Consider the following 17,170-nt stretch of genomic DNA (forward strand, 5'->3'; position numbering starts at 1 on the left):
GCTCAGCTACGAGTTAAATCTGGGTACAAAAGAAAGACTATTTCAAAGCCCAAGTCAGTAACCTGAGGCCTGAGTCAATTTACTAAGCCATAGATGTTCAGAGTTGGAAAGCTGCTGCCCAGTCATATAGTCTAGGAGATTTCAAACTGTTCTGGGCCTTTCTCCAGGACAACATGGCCAGTCCTCTCCAGTTGTCTGTCTGCAGTGATTCCCAGTCTCCTGCTCCTCCATTGCAATGGATGTCAGCACAGCTGGTTGGTCAGCAACTGGCTCTCACCTGCACAAGAGGATATGTGTACGATTCACCTGGGGAACCAGGCACCCCGGGATGGAGCAGAGCCAAACCACCTGCCGTTAAGGCAATAGTGGGCTTGGTCATCAGTGATGACCATGAGACCTCCTGAATGTCTAAAGTAAGGTCAACTGTGGATGTGGAGAGGGAGGGAGCTTTACTAACGACTGAGATTGGCTTTCTTAGCAGTGAGTGGGGGACATAAAATCAGATTTATTCTGATTTAGAAAATTAAAACAGGCTGATAATTTTGTGGTGGAGTCAATGTTTATGCCCACTCTACACGAAAAGAAAGCCCTTAGCGCAGACTGTTCTCAATAAATAGTAACCAAATTATTACTGTTATATTTTTAAAATCTATGGGAAGCCCACCAAAAGGACAGAACCAGCCTAATCAATAAGGAAACAAGGCAGAAGGTCCAAAGGACATAAGAATGGATCAATCCAAATATGTGAAGATGATCTCCCCCAGTCTCCTGTGTCCCACTCTGCCCAGCTCTCCGCCCACTCCCAGCCTGTCCTGGACTCTGTTATCTTCCTAGGGAGCCAAGGTTTCTCTTGACAGCTTGAAAGAGGGGGTAGGAGCCCTGGCTGCAGGATTTGCTGGTAAAGTCATCCATGTCAATGGACCAGATCATGGCCCCTCCCAGGTTTAGATTCTTTAGGAACTGAACCTGAGGGTGGCACAGAAGGGCATACAGAGGTTAGAAGAGACTGTTAAAGGCCCAAGACCCAAGTCAGGTTCAGATGAGGGTTTGAGCTTAGAGTGCAGAAGTAGACTTATAGCCTATGGAGTCATGGATTCCCTGAAGGGAAAGGTCACTTAGGGAGGCTTATAAAATGAAGAGAAGGCCACCCACTATTAACCACTTCTCATGGAATAACCACACCCTAGGTTCAGTGTTCTTGGAGGCTCTGAAACACTAGAGGCTCCGGTATGAGGAGTGGGAACTAGGAAGCCACTAGCAAGATTTGAATTACAATTGGGTTGTCAATTACATTGATGCCTTTGTCCTGCTCTAAGCCTGGAAGGCAAAGGTCTTAGCAAGATCTAAGAACTGGTAGGCTCAGAAATTTGGAGTCTCCTAGAGAGGTAATCCATGAGAAGGACGGAAGGGTTTTTCCTGAGATGATCAACTGGGTGGGTAACTACTCTATATAGGCACCAATGTCTCCTTTGTTCCCTCTCCCTTCTCCTCCTACCTCCTCTCCACTCCTCGCTTCTCCCCTTATTCTTAATTCTTCCTTGCGTCCTTTCCACCTCTCCCACATGTACCATAGGTGCTCACAGGTGTGGCTTAGAGTCACTACTAGGTTTGAGCCACAGAGGCCACTGGATCCCATCCAAGAATGGAGCCCCAGAGGCTTCTTTCCTTCCACACAGACTACTAAGGCATTTGATCTCACACCCCATTCCCACCCGCATGAGTGTTCTGCTGTCCCAGAGCCTCTTGCCTACCTACCTTGGTCTCCACGCTCTCCACATCATCATAGCTCACCCACTGGTTTCCCTTGACTGCATAGGGAACCTGATGATCCTGGAGCCTCGTGATCTTGACTCCTTTCAGGAAGTGGCAGATCTGTCAGGGGAAGGAGGAACAAGAGGGTCAGTAATGGGTTCTTCTTGAAATTTAGAAATAGAAGGGACAGGTAAGACACTAGGGTCTTGGGGACAACAGAATCTTCACTCCAGGGATCAATGAGAGAAATGACCAGATACAGCATACAGAATGGATGGTCCAAGGTGAACCTTTGGGAATTGTTTGTGCTAAGTCCTCATCAGGAGGAGCCACAAACAGCTAGAGGGCAGACAGTACTTGAGTTCCACATCAGACCTCAGCACTGACCAGTAAATCTTCCCATGTCTTCATTTGCAGAATGGAAACTATTATAATTATGTCTCCTATACACCTATCTTACAATATTGTTGTTAGGATCAAATGAACTAACACTCGTTAGGAAAAAAACAACTTTGAAAACAGTAAAGTGCTTTATAAATATGTAGCATTACAATGACAATCACCATCATTCCCCCCACCTTGTAGATTATCCCTGCTTCAATCCTGCTGCTCTCCCTCTCCCCTCTCCCCTTCCCAATGTGCCTGTGTTGGGATCCCCACTTTTATCATCAGCTATTTTCTCTTTCTGTTAGCATAAGTAAGAGCTACTAAAAGAGATAAATCTTCAGTGGAAAAAAATGTATTTTAAGGTCATGTAGAAAACTCATTTTGGATCTTGCTTACATTTTTTAGATTATTTACACTCACGTTTGCCTCAAAGGGGGTAGAAAATGGAAAGTTGAATATTTAAGCAAATACCAGTTTGTCAAAATTATAATGATCTAGCGTGGTAAACTGAACAATCAAATTAAATTTTCCATGAAATAGGGAACTGTGTATCCAGTGGTCCGTACTAAAATCCTACCAGCAGATTCTGAGCACTGACTTCTCTTATCCCTTATATTAAATGATTCAGTGAGGACTACCATGGTGACCCATGCCCCTTTCCCCCTGCCAACTGAACAAGGTGCCTCAATCATTCCCCTGTGTGAGAAGAGAGGAAAAATTGAACATTACACTCACTGAGTACCTCAGTGGATGCCAAGTCCCTCAGTAGGGGTTTATAGCTTGCCCACGCCAGTGACAAGAGGCTAGACTAGGACTCCAAGGGGAAACCAAGATGTAAGATATTATACTTTCCTTACCTGATCCAACTCCTTCCCATCCTTCAAGGGCCAGCATGTATCTCTCTTACCCTGTTACCCATCTTTGAACTCATGACCCTCCACATTGGCCACTTAATCACATCTCATTTTGCAATACCTACATAATTTTATTAACTATTATAGTTATCTTTGGGTTTCTTTTTAAGTTTTTTTTTTTTGGCCACACTACGCAGCTTACAGGATCTTAGTTCCCCAACCAGGGATTGAACCTGGGCCCTCAGCAGTGACAGCACGGAGTCCTAACCACTGGACCGCCAGGGAATTCCCCATAGTTATCCTGTTTTTAAACCCTTATTTAACTCGTTATATTATGAATGCACTCTACATTCTTTCCACCTTGACAGTAAGCCCTTTGAGACAAGGATGAAGAATTACTTATTTCTAGCTCTCACAGTACCCAGTCTTTATGATATGGCAGGGTCCCAAGAGTTTCTGTTGGTTGAATTATTGTTTGATTCTTAGTGTTTCCTATACATTAAAAAAAAACTTTTTTTTTTTTTTTAGATTGAGGGGCAGAAAGAAATGATGGTCCAATCAGCCGAACACCTTTGACTGCTATCTCTGTGATGTTAAGTCTGTCTGACTTCTGGACAGAATCGGACACATTTGACCACTCCTCTCTTCTTGAAACACCCTCTTCTCTAAGGTCTTTGGCACAGGACAGTATGGGTTCTGCCAAGCTTCTGTTGATCTTGTCAGTTTCCTTAGTGGGCTCCTCTTCTGCCTATGTCTTAGGTGCAGGAGGTCCTTGAGTTTTGTCACATCTCACGCTTTGGCTTCAAATACCGTCTTTATGCTGATGATTTTAGAATCTACATCTCTAGCACAGAAGGACCTCCTGTGATCCAAACCCATATACCTAACCACTCACTTTTTATCTATATGTCCCACAGGCATTTGGATGTCCCACTTGCTCCTCAAACTCAGAATGACCAAAACTGATCTCATGATTGAGACCAATGCCCACTCTGCTCCTTCCTAACCCAACTCAGTAAAAATGGCATTACCATCCACATAATTGCCCAAGTCAGAAACCTAGGACAGTCTCCCTTTTCAATCTCCCATACCTGCTCTACACATCCCCACTCCTCACTTGTTCCACCTCCTCTCCAGATGTCAGCTAACCTCACTTCCTCCAGGAAGCATTCACCGACTCCCTCCCAAGTCAGAGGGAGGAGCTTCTCTTACATGCTCCAATAGTACTCCATACTTCCCTTCCCAGCATTCAGGATGTGATACTTTATTATTGTCAGATTGAAGCTGGAACTCCTACCCAGAGACAGGGGGCAGCTGAAGGCACAGGGTGGTTCCAGGTACCTCATAATAAGCCAGGAAGCCTGAAAACTTGGTGATGGGGCCAGCAGCTCCAGGACCAGGGGCAGGGGCCCCCGAGTGTTTTCTGCAGAGGCCAGTGTAGAGGAACGTCCATACATTGGGATGCCCATGACCACCTTCTCCACAGGCATCCCTTTGTTTATCCAGTATCCCACAGCATATTCCTAGAAAGAGAAGTAGACTGAGGCACAGTGTGTATGGGAAAGAAAGGTGTCAGACCTTTCTGAGTCTCCAGCCCAAATTCACAGAAGTGACTCCTTGATTCCCTTTCTACATCAGTGGCTATGGAGGGTCCCACCAGAACCAGAGTGCTTATTCTAATGCACTTAATGCTCTTCAGCACTGAGACCAATTCAGCTTTTTCTAATCGTGAAAGAAAACTGAACAATGGGTCACGAAAGAAATCAGGCAAGTGACCTAGAAAACATGAAATCAAAGTTGTCGCCATCTTTCTTTCCCCTTTGAGTCAATTGCCTATGGAGTTTGTCTACACTATGGCTAGTTGTGTTACTGATGAAAGCGGGCGTGGGGGGAGGTGGCCGTCAGACCCTAGTCTGTGGGGCCTCACAATGACATCAGACCCAAGAGGCTAGGTAAGAGGTCAGAGGCTAGTTGGGGCCTTACTGCCCTCCAGAACAGAATAAGGGGTTAGAGAAGATGAGGATATGTCTCCTTACCCTTAAAGATAATCAATGGAGAGGAAAGAATGAAGGGAACTTGATGTGACACAATCATACGGAGTTCTAGAAAACCCCAGACTAGAAATCAGAATACCCAGCTTTGGACTGGCCCATTTTTTAATTTTAAACATGAAGGCCTGGAAATATGCAACCTAGACAACATTTTCTCTCACCCAATTTTAAGAATACACATCTCTATATATGTACCACAACAATAAAATTGTTTGGTTAATGACATTTTTCCCTTGCATTTTTCATTTGCCAGCACTTTTCAGGACCTTCACATCAGCATGACCTTGAACAGCCAATTAATTTGCCAGGCTTCCATTTCATCATCTGTGGAGTGAGAGTAATGCTTCCTGACCAGCCAACCTCAGAGGATTATGTTGAAGATCAAATTAGTGGGGAATGTGGACAGACACAGCAGAGTACCAAGTCCTGTACATCCATGTGGGCACTAGGAAATGTATCAAAGATGGAGAATTAAGAGAAGACTGGGGTGGCTGACACCTTGGGCCAGAGACAAAGCTTAGGGCGCTTCAAATATGAGGTCCTCTGACATTTTCCTGGTGACATTTTACTGTGCCTGGTCAAAGCATTTTCCCCGTTCTCACCAACTTCCAGGGTTACCTGAGTCCCTCTGGCAACACATCCCCTCCTCAGTTCAAGACAGAAATAACTCTGGACAAGCTGCACTGTCCTCAGCTTGCCCCACAGCCAGTGTCCCACCACCCTTCCTCCTTATAACTCTCCACATTGTAGTAAGAGCTTGTCCCTCTGTCCAGCTGCTACTTTCTCAGAGGGCTATTATGGTCAGTGATGAGGGGCTTTTCCCAAGACCCATGGAAGTCAAAGGAAAGGAGGTTGATGAAATCCAGTTCTCTAGATTGCCAAAAGCAAAGGAAAAGATTCTGTGATGAGCAGAGGTGGGAGCAACTACTGTTGACCCTTGAAACATTGTGGGTTTGAATTGCACAGTCCACTTATACAAGGGTATTTTTCAACAGTAAATACTGCAGTACTACATGGTCTGTGGTTGGCTGAATCCACAGATTTGGAGGAAACATGGATACAAGGGGCTAACTATAAATTACATGTGGGTTAACTCTCGCTTTGTTCAAGGGTCAACTGTATACATATTTGTTTTGGGCTTTGGATGCTGTTAGAAGGATTGAAATTAGCCATAGAGGAAAAGTTCCTGCCCAGATGATGTGGTTAGGATAGTGGCCTTCATGCTCTCCCTCTTCCCTTCATCCCTCAGACATACTGGCATGCATCACTTGCATGGGCCAGGCTGGAGGCAGAGAGATGGAGGGGGTGCTCCAATGCACTTACTTTACCAATTCCTTGATCTGATAGCTGTTGTCAATCATATGTCTCCCTGTGGAAACTCCTGCAGTCAAGAGAAGCCTTTCTTTGGTGGATTTTACAAAGTCCTGCTGAAAGGCTTCTGCTAACTCCTATGAAAACAAACAAACAAAAAAACCCCAGAAGAGGTCAATTTTCCCTCCCAGAGGAAAGCGCTAAAGTTCTTGCTTGATAGGACATTTCTAGATGGAAACAGCATTAGATGGAAAGATCAAATCTTTTCTCCCCATTCCCACATGGGGATGCCTCCTGCCTTGTGGTCAGGAAATCTCCACATTAGGTAGGAGGACAACCAGTCACATTGTACCCAGGAAAAACTGAGTTTCCTCCTAATGGATTCTCTAATCTATCTGATAGAACATCTATCTGTGAGACTCTTTCAGTGCTCAGGAGATTCTATGGTCCCACAATCTTTTATGTGGGTGTTGCTTTGTTTCAGTGTTGTTTATTGTATAAGGAGGCTCTGTTCTCTGATGTTGTCCTTGCCCTAAACTAGGACCAAGGGCTTTTCCTTCATCAGTGGGGGCTTCTGGAAGAAAGGGACTGTCTTCAAGCCAGAGCCAATCTCTTCCTTTTTTTCTCCTGGTGTGGCCATGGGTTCCACTTGTTAAGGTACTAAGGGTACCACAGAGTTTGCCTTACAAGAATCAGCACAGTGAAATAAGTGTTGTCTTTCAGATATGGGTAAATACAGCTATGTCCAGCCCATCAAAGTTATGGTTCCTCAGAAACAGGATTACAGAGTTGATAAATTCCAAGCGTAATGTAGAAGAATCAACCATGCGGTGGAACCTGGGTAGAAGCAATACAGGTGCTTTTGGCAAGAGGAAATAATTACCATTGCACAACATATTTTTCACAGAAATCCTGAAATAGTCTTCCGTTCCCCAATATATTCTCACCACTTATCTATCCCAACCCCTGCCTCTTTTGGAACAAAAGAGGAGAGGAAGGATTGTTGGGCCAGAAAATTGATTGGATTGGGCAGAGGACAATTGGGTTCTCTGCAGACCTTTCTGCAGGGTAATGGAGCTGCCTTTAACAAAGACGCTCCTTGACCAAACTTTAGCCAGACTCCTCTGAACCCTCTTCTCAATTAGTCTTTGACCTTGGACTTCTGTGCCTATCTTTGCAGAGTGCAGTTTTAGCAAGAATCCTAAGTCATGGACTTGAGGGCACGGGGAGGGGGAAGGATAAGATGGGATGAAGTGAGAGAGTGGCATGGACATATATACACTACCAAATGTAAAATAGCTAGCTAGTGGGAAGCAGCCGCATAGCACAGGGAGATCAGTTCGGTGCTTTGTGACCACCTGGTGGTGGGGGATAGGGATGGTGGGAGGGAGACACAAGGGGGAGGGGATATGGGGATATGTGTATACAGTACAACTGATTCACTTTGTTATACAGCAGGAACTAACACAACAATATAAAGCAATTATACTCCAATAAAGATGTTTAAAAAGAGAATCCTAAGTCAGTTTAATGAGACTGCCCCACCCTTGATATCAGATCTTCTTCAATATCTGATCAAATTCCTCCTCCCCTGCCATCCCCCAGGTGATATCTGTTCACCCTGGCCTGCCTTCAGCAAGAGTTCTGTTGAGTCAGTTTAGCAAGAATCTCCCTACCTCTAATGTTCCCTCTTTTTCCATCCACCAACCCGCACCTGCAACCTGTTCCTTGGCTATACCTCCCCACTTGCCCCTGCTGTATCCAGAATTGAGCCCAGTACTATACTGAGGTCTCCTTTCCCCTCTTATAATATTTCCTGAATAAAAGCTATTTTTACCTCTTTAATTACTGTCCAGCTCTGGTTTTCTTTAACATCTTACACCCTTGAGAAAGCAGTTTGCATTGTGGTGGGCTTAGGATTGGGAAATCTGGGTGGTCCTGGGAAGTCCCAGGTCACAGTCATTTCTAGTGACATTTTGTTCACTAACCAGCTCTCTGGCTTCAGTCTGGCCATCTCTAAATTGGGATTGAAGATACTGATCCTGCCTCATCTATCTCAAAGTAATCACATTTTGGCAAGCTTCATGAAAGCAGAGCTGGACTTCACATTCCCCAAACAATAAACCCAGGCACGAATTAGCAACCCAGATCTCCCCAGTCCCAGGGCTTCTGGTGAAAAGCCAGGAGGACCCTGAAAGCAGCAGCCCCTCAAGAGCTTTTATCTGAACTAGAATTCTTAAGCCAGGAAGTTGATTCTTAGCTGCCCACAAAGAGGGCACCAACAGTATTTAAAATCCAAAGCTATAGACAAGATATTGGTATTTTCCAGAGGACATATCCTTTGACTTGTATCACTTCCCACCTCTCACAACACCTCCCATCCCCAGACAGATTTAGAGTCTTGAATTCATTTGTTTCAATCAATATTAAATTAAGCTGCTTGTAAATTTTGGAGATTAATCCTTTGCCAGTTGCTTCATTTGCAAATATTTTCTCCCATTCTGAGGGTTGTCTTTTGGTCTTGTTTATGGTTTCCTTTGCTGTGCAAAAGCTTTTAAGTTTCATTAGGTCCCATTTGTTTATTTTTATTTCCATTTCTCAAGCAGCTCATGCAGCTCAATAACAAAAAAAACCCAAACAACCCAATCCAAAAATGGGCAGGAGACCTAAATAGACATTTCTCCTAAGAAGATATACAGATTGCCAACAAACACATGAAAGAATGGTCAACATCATTAATCATTAGAGAAATGCAAATCAAAACTACAATGAGATATCATCTCACACAGGTCAGAATGGCCATCATAAAAAATCTAGAAACAATAAGCGCTGGAGAGGGTGTGGAGAAAAGGGAACACTCTTGCACTGCTGGTGGGAATGTAAATTGATACAGCCACTATGGAGAACAGTATGGAGGTTCCTTAAAAAACTACAAATAGAACTACCATACGACCCAGCAATCCCACTATTGGGCATATACCCTGAGAAAACCATCATTGAAAAAGAGTCATGGGGCTTCCCTGGTGGCGCAGTGGTTGAGAGTCTGCCTGCCGATGCAGGGGACACGGGTTCGTGCCCCGGTCTGGGAAGATCCCACATGCCGCGGAGCAGCTAGGCCCGTGAGCCATGGCCACTGAGCCTGTGCGTCCGGAACCTGTGGTCTGCAACGGGAGAGGCCACAACAGTGAGAGGCCCGCGTACCACAAAAAAAATAAAATAAAATAAGTTATGTACCAAAATGTTCATTGCAGCTCTATTTACAATAGCCAGGAGATGGAAGCAACCTAAGTGTCCATCATCGGATGAATGGATAAAGAAGATGTGGCACATATATACAATGGAATATTACTCAGCCATAAAAAGAAACGAAATTGAGTTATTTGTAGTGAGGTGGATGGACCTAGAGTCTGTCATACAGAGTGAAGTAAGTCAGAAAGAGAAAGACAAATACCGTATGCTAACACATATATATGGAATTTAAGAAAAAAATAATGTCATGAAGAACCTAGGGGTAAGACAGGAATAAAGACACAGACCTACTAGAGTATGGACTTGAGGACACAGCAGGGGAAGGGGAAGCCGGGACGAAGTGAGAGAGTAGCGTTAACATACATACACTACCAAATGTGAAATAGATAGCCAGTGGGAAGCAGCCGCATAGCACAGGGAGATCAGCTCGGTGGTTTGTGACCACCTAGAGGGGTGGGATAGGGAGGGTGGGAGGGAGGGAGACGCAAGAAGGAAGAGATATGGGAACATATGTATATGCATAACTGATTCACTTTGTTATAAAGCAGAAACTAACACACCATTGTAAAGCAATTATACTCCAATAAAGATGTTAAAAAAAAAAGAAAAAAAATTAAATTGAGGATTTGGTTCCTGCATGTATCTCAGCAGCACAGTGGAGGAGATAGCAAAACTTGGACTATTATCTGAAAAACATGGTAGAAGTAGGTTTGTAACTTTATTCTTATATTTCAGAAGTGCTCACAGTGATTAGAAGAAAAGCAAGGATACCTCTTTTAGGGAGCAGTTGCATCTGATGTTCTGGGCAGAAACCTCCAATTTTAGGAAAGACAAACATTCTTTAGAAATTTAGAAGCAAGTCTGTGCATTACATATTTTTAAGTATTGCTGCATAGCACCTGGCACAAAGCCTGGCATTTACCTAATAATAATGACAACGTTAATATACAACAATAATTATTGCAACCATTAGGTCCTTTTTGCACATCAGCACTACCTAAACAGTTTGCTTGCATTGCCTGCCCTCACAACTTCATCCTTAGGTTGATTCTGTTATTTGCCTCATTGTGTAGTTTTTTTTTTTTTTAATTGAAGCATAGAGACATTAAAAAAATTGCCTAAAGGAAAGAAAAAAGAAAAAAAGAAATTGCCTGAAGTTAAACAACTTGCATGCAGCTTGCATATAGCTAAAGAGAAAGCCAAACCAAATTTGTTTATCTCCAAAGTCCTACTTTTAACCACTACACTAATATACAATAAGTACTCAATAAATTATTTATTGAATAAATGAATGCATGCATGTAAGAATGAATGAATGAAGATATTTTTAATTGAATCAAAGATAAGCAGGTATTATGAATGAGAGAGAATTTGGGAATCAGATGGATAATTGCCATGAAAACCCATTAATAATTAAAAGGAGTTCATGGTGAGGTTAATGCAGAACCAGATAAGTTAGGTAGGTTGATCTTTTTTCTTTATGTGTGTGGAAATTGCTTTACTAAGTATTCTACAAGTTTTGAGCTGGTAGAGACTTTAGAAATTAATTAGGTCAGCCCTCTTATCTCATAGATGAAAATATTCAGTATAAAAAAAGGAGAAGAAAAAGTTGACACTTACTGGTCGATAACTAAGTCAGGCACATGACATACGTTACCTCATTCGAAGTTTTGCACGCACCTTATGAAGTAGATGTTGTGATGTACATCTTACAGATGGGTAAACTGAGCTCAGAGAGGTGAGTTAATTTTCCCTAGGTCACTCATCTACATAGGTCTTCTAATGCTACTTCTTTCCTCTGCTTACTCCAGCTGTAAAGAGTACTGACCTGCTACACGAGAAAGATGTCTTATCAGACTTCTCGTGAAAGCGGAAAGCCTCTGCTGACTGAGATTAAGATCTCTGGACTTTTTAAAATGTTGGCACTTTAAAAAAAAATTAAAGCAGAAGAAATTCAAAATTAGATTAACTGCATTTAAAAATTGCAAAAACAGGTGACTTTCTTCCTTACATATTTGTATTTATTTAGCTTGATGCAAATGGAGTATCATTTTCCTGTGAATAGGAATTATAATTTATAACAGATGTCTCATATTAATAACTATTTTGTTTTTAAGCAAAACAGACCTGATTGCCCCTATGCTGCTTTGCACTTCCAGGCCATCCAGCTGTACAACAATGACCCAGGAAATCAAGGTCCACTGATGGCTGCTAAGGACTTGGTTTTATGTGGAAGTCACCTACATGACCCACCCCCATGGTACAAAGTCAAACCTTCAAAACCCTTAAAAAAATTGCATCTCCCCATAGTCCATTAGGTGAAAAACCTTCGTGTAAATAATTGAAAGTTTACCAAATACTGCTTCCAGTTCAGTTTCTCCCACGACTTAAGTATCTGAGCTTGTGTTAAGCTCCTGCAGAGTTCCTTCCAAGACACAAGCAAACATAGTGCTATGCCTCAACTTGTGACAAAATTCAGATCAGTTTTGCCATCTAAGCCAAGGGAGGACCTTTCTAAAGCCTAATTCAATGTCTCTTTTCAAGAGGAGGAAAAGCAGTGATGATTAGAAATTACACGGCAGAATAAACAAAAAATAGAGATATTGTGGTCTTACCCTTTGGAACCAAACAGATACCTTCCAACGGACAAGAGAATTTTCAGTTTGGGATTCCTGGAGTAGAAGAATAAGCTGATTATTTCTTTCCTGGCTGCCAGGGAAAACTTTGCCTAAAGGGTTAGGACTAGATTATGGGTAAGTGGGCTCCAGCTATTTAGCAACTAAGTTCAGTGAAGGGATGAGGCATGGGGGAGAAAATCAGGAAGCATCAGGATTATACCCAAGGAAAAACACTTGAATAAACACACAAATGAATGAATGGAGCTAGAAGGCCTTAGGCCTAGTTTAGAACTATCTTCTCTCCCCCAAAACCCACCCTGGATGCTCCCCACTCCTATCCTACTGACTTGGTTTTGAGACTGCTGATGGTCTGGGGAAGCAACGCATCATTCTTGTCCTTGATGATGACCTTGTTGTTACTGATGCTGGCGAATGAGTAGATGAGGTGAGAACATAGGAAGGGGTCAGTGCTCTCAAGGGTGAACTTTCCTGGTTCCTGCCTGTCCCGTGACCAGTTGGTAAAGTAGCAAACCAGTTTGTAGGCAGATCCTGGAGTAGAGGGAAGAGAGCCAATGGGGAACCTAGTGCGGTGGCCTCAGAGCCCAGAATGCCACAAGTTTCTCCCTCAAAAGCCATGGCCTCCTTTGCTTATTCAGCCAGAGCCTCTGAGGGTCATTCAACCTGGGCCCTCAGTGCTGGCTCTTGAGCATCCAGACCCCAGTTAAGAGATACAATGAGAGACAGAGATATTATCCATAAGGAACTCATCCCCAGAGCACTGAGATTCAATGTGGATGGATGGATGAATGACACAGAAATATCAGTGGATAAAAAAAGAGATGATACACACAACATTGAAGTGGGTGAGAGAGACAGAAACAGAGAGACAGAGAGAGAGGCTCAAAAGATAGAAGCAGAGCCATGCATGCACAAAGAGACACACAGGACAAAACCTCAGAGTCATCAATATGTTAGTGTCAGAACCTGGCAGAGTCATCAAGAGAAACAAAATGAAGCAGAGATATAAACCAAACATCAGAAGGGACACAGCCCAGGGGACCCAGGCAGTGGTAACTCATTGACTACTTGACTTCCTGAAGCAACAAGACCACTAAAACTGTTAAGAGGTGGGTGAGAAGGAAATCTTCTAAGCCACAGCTGGTTCTCTGTCTCAGACTGTGGCAGTGAGTGTGTGGGTGTGCCTACATGCAAAATATAGCTACACTTCCTCTGGACACTGCAGGCATAGCTACTGAGGTCTTTTTATAGGGCCTTGAGGACCCCAGCACCTGGGTGCCTTGTGGAGTCTACAGCCCTACAGAGAAACATTTTCCAGACTGGGAATTCATTTGCTCATTCATTTATCCAATAGAAATTAATTGAACCACCTGCTCTGTGCCAAGTGTTGTCCTGGATATTGGGAAAGCTAAAATGAGGTTGATGCTGTCCCTGTACTCAGGGAGCTCACAGCCTTGTCTGGAATTGAATATAGTTAAGGTGACCAAATATTTTATCATCCAATGGGACAGTTTGGAGGGTGAAAAGGAGCATTATTAATAATTTCCCTGGGGCACCAGCTTGAACCAGAACTCTCCTGGGTGAATTGAAATGAATAGTCACCGTGTGTACACATAACTAACTCTTAAAACAAGGCAAGGTGAATTGAGGAGTGTGAGCTGCCTCTGGAAGTGCGCTAAGCCTTCATGACTGAGGTCATGTCCAGCCTCTTCTCCATAGGACACCTCCCCTGGGAGGACTGATGAGGCCATTCTATCCTTAATTCACCCTCCGAAAGGGAAGGAAAGGGCAGGACCCTGATGCTGGAAACCTCACCCAAAAGGCAAGACTCCTTGAACTATGACCCCCACCCTGGGGACATTGTCTAGACTTACCCACACTAAGACATTTGGGGGGTATGAAAATGGAGAAAAGGGCAGTTAAAAATGAGATAAAAATTTGGATGACAGCTGTTGGGGCTTGTGCCTTCTCCACAGACTTTGGGGCTGGGAAACTGGATTCAAGGGTTCTGTTCTCCTGATTCACATGACTCTTAGGGAACTGGCCCTCCACACACCAGCTAAGTGGGTAGGAGAATTCTGGTTGCCACATCTGCTGTTAAGTCAGCCTCCAGGCCCTTCTTCAAAGTGCCGGCTTCCTGTGGGCTGCTCCCCCAAGGGCTCAGAGCGGAGACCTTCAACAGGGAACTTAAAATGCTCTTGCCATTTCCAAGTGGGCGGGCATGCCTTGAGACCATAGGCAGGAAGAAAGAGGGAAAGACACGATGAAATGGCTCCTTTTCCTCCGTAAGACATAATCCATCTCGGCCCAGCAAACTTCCCTTCTTCACCCATAGCCCTATTTATTTAGTGTCATCCTCACCTTCATCCAAATTCCCAGCCACCATGAAAGCCAGAGTTTTGGATCAGAACTTTAGAGTTGAAAGGGGGATTTTAGAAAACATTTACCCCAACAGATCATTCTGAAGACAAGAAGTGGTGAGGCTCCCTAAAGTTTTAACATGTGCAGAAAGCAGAGCCCATGAAACATCGGACTCCCAAGACAGTGCTCGTATATCACAATCTGGATAAGAGGCGGCTCTGTGAAAATGCAGACTGAAAACACTCCTGATGGTCTGAAGGGCTCTGGCCACGGCTGCTCCCTTGCCCATCTAGGAAAGATCAGATGGTCCCCTAGGGCAGTCGCCTTGACTCGATAGGTTTTGATAAGGAGGTGAACAGAGAGACTTGTGTCCCAGGAGGAGAAGACGACCGCTTCTTCCATAGGTCTATGTTACCTATGTTACCCTTTCTCTCCTCATTAACTTCCTTCTGAATTATCAGCCCAGAGCTCACCTGCCCAGAGAGACAGACTTCTGGTCCACGGTGATTTCTCCCATATCCCCGGTCAGCTTCCCTGGGATGCCTCTGGGCCTTTTATGCCCTAGAGGTTTCAACAGCCTCTCTTATGGGAAGGAAGCAGGAAGAAGTCCAGGAGATTCCGGGGACTTCCCTTGGCAAATCTGCCTTGTGAAACTTCCTGGCAATGAGACCCAGATTTGTGCAATGCCAAGTGTCAAAAAAAAAGCTGCAGTGGAGACAACCACTGAGAGGTCCTTTTCCTCCAGTCTCACCCTGAAGGGATCTGGTCCCTGAGAAGGGAAGAAGATGGTACTTTGGGTTGCCTCTTCATACTGCTTTCTGGCTCCCAAATCCCCTTTCTCCACCACCCAGGATCTGTTTCCTTCTTCTTTCCCTGACCTCCCTCCATATTCACGTCACTTGTGGCCTGCATATTCTTGATGATCTAAACAGACAGTGCTACCATCCCAGGTGGTCCTACCCTACAGCTCTTCTTCACCTGATAACATCCAATGACGCCTTCTCTATGGAACCTTTTTTGCTTCTCCCTGAGCCCAGGGTAGCTGGCTCCTCTGCTCACAGAACGTTGTATTTCTTCTCATGTGTCCACACCGTACTGTAGTGCACCGGTGTACATGTCCATCTCCCCAACTTGACTGTGTAGTTCTTAAGTACAAGAACTGAGTGAAACAAGAAAAACAAAAACCTCAACAAATATTTATTGAAGATTAGAATTGAATTGTACCCCAGATTCTAAGGTGCAGACAGACTCTCAAGGCCCTACACGATCTGCTCCCTGACTACCTCTCCAGTCTCCTGGCTTTCTCTGTGGGTGTGTCTCTGTCTCTCACTCTTCCTGACTCTGTTCTCTTGCTCTGTGTTAGTCCCAGGATACTTCTCTCCAGCCTTGAACCTGCTGTTTCTCATACATCAGAAGTGGGCCACACGCAGAAAAGAAAAATGGCCTGGATCCATCTTAAATTCTGCCCAAGGAAGAGCAATACGACCCCAACAGAGAAAGTCTGCTGTTTGGAGGGACATACTTGAAAATCAGGGACAGATGGGAACCAGTGGCTGGAGGAAAATGCACAAATTCTCTCAGGAGGGAAAAATGTCAGCTTGAAACATCTGCCAGGCCCTGGAGGCATGATGCCCTCTTAAGCCCACACCAGTTAAGTGACAACTATCCTATTCCTCTTGCCACTCTTCTCCCTCCCCTGGCTTTGACTAAAGCTGGCTCAGAAATCAAAATAGCAAGATGGAAAATCAGGGGGCGGAAGAGAAAAGCAAGAAAAGAGAAAAGGAAGGTGGGTTCAAGCAGCATCCCATAGCAGGCTGAGCTGGGGAAGAGGATCCGATTTAACTTTCAGTCAAGTTTGGAGTCTTGGTTATCATCTGGGACTGGTTAGTAAACTGAATTGTGTTTGTAACTTATATTGACTGTAGAAATTTTATTACCTGCAAGTCAGAAGAAAAATCCAGGAAGAGGGTAGAACCATCTCCACTGAGCAGCAAACTTAAAGGGACCAGAGCCAAAAGTAAAGTTGCTTTTATGATTCTAACCGGTACGTCCTGCTACTTCACTGTACCAGCCATACTTGTCCACCTTTTAAGAAATCTAGTGTTATGTCTAAATAGGAGCATAAAATATTCATTTTCTTTACATCTTTCCCACTTAATATACCTAGATATCCTTCCAAATCAGTCTCTAACTCAGTCTTTTTACTGGCTTCACTGCATTCCATTGTATGGCTATACCTTCGTTTACTTAATCACTTCCTATTGATCAACATTTAGCTTATCTCTAGATACTTTTGTTATTTAAAACAAAGCTAAAATGAACATCCATGAAAATATCTATTCTTTATATGTGTAGGAGTCTATCTCTAGGAGAAATCCCTAGCAGTAGAATTGATAGGTCAAAGGGTATTTGAATTTTAAAATTTTGAGAGTTATTGTAAAACTGCCTTCCAAAGACTTTGCACGTCTTTCAACTTTGTTATCTCTGCCAATTTCATAGGTGATAGATGTTACCTCATTGTTTTAATTTGCACTCTTTTAAATGAGTGTTATTGTTTAAATTTATGAAT

General features: G+C 43.7%; 1 protein-coding gene and 1 non-coding gene across 2 annotated transcripts; both read right to left on the bottom strand.

Moving 5' to 3' along the window:
- Nucleotides 1-293: 293 nt before the first annotated feature.
- CHI3L2 (chitinase 3 like 2) lies at nt 294-15,118 on the bottom strand. The gene is given in 11 exon segments (XM_022583817.2): nt 294-966; nt 1,756-1,872; nt 4,335-4,408; nt 4,411-4,516; nt 5,788-5,914; nt 6,368-6,492; nt 7,043-7,092; nt 7,095-7,192; nt 12,220-12,276; nt 12,570-12,803; nt 15,075-15,118. Coding segments are annotated over 11 exon segments (1,176 nt in total). The 3' UTR covers nt 294-822.
- TRNAD-GUC (transfer RNA aspartic acid (anticodon GUC)) lies at nt 3,206-3,278 on the bottom strand. The gene has a single exon. It is a non-coding gene; the product is annotated as a tRNA-Asp (tRNA).
- Nucleotides 15,119-17,170: the final 2,052 nt, after the last annotated feature.

The sequence above is a fragment of the Delphinapterus leucas genome, chromosome 1 (assembly GCF_059928025.1).
Source record: "Delphinapterus leucas isolate spDelLeu-1000000601 "Yukka" chromosome 1, BTC_Dleu_Yukka2, whole genome shotgun sequence".
Lineage (NCBI taxonomy): Eukaryota > Metazoa > Chordata > Mammalia > Artiodactyla > Monodontidae > Delphinapterus > Delphinapterus leucas.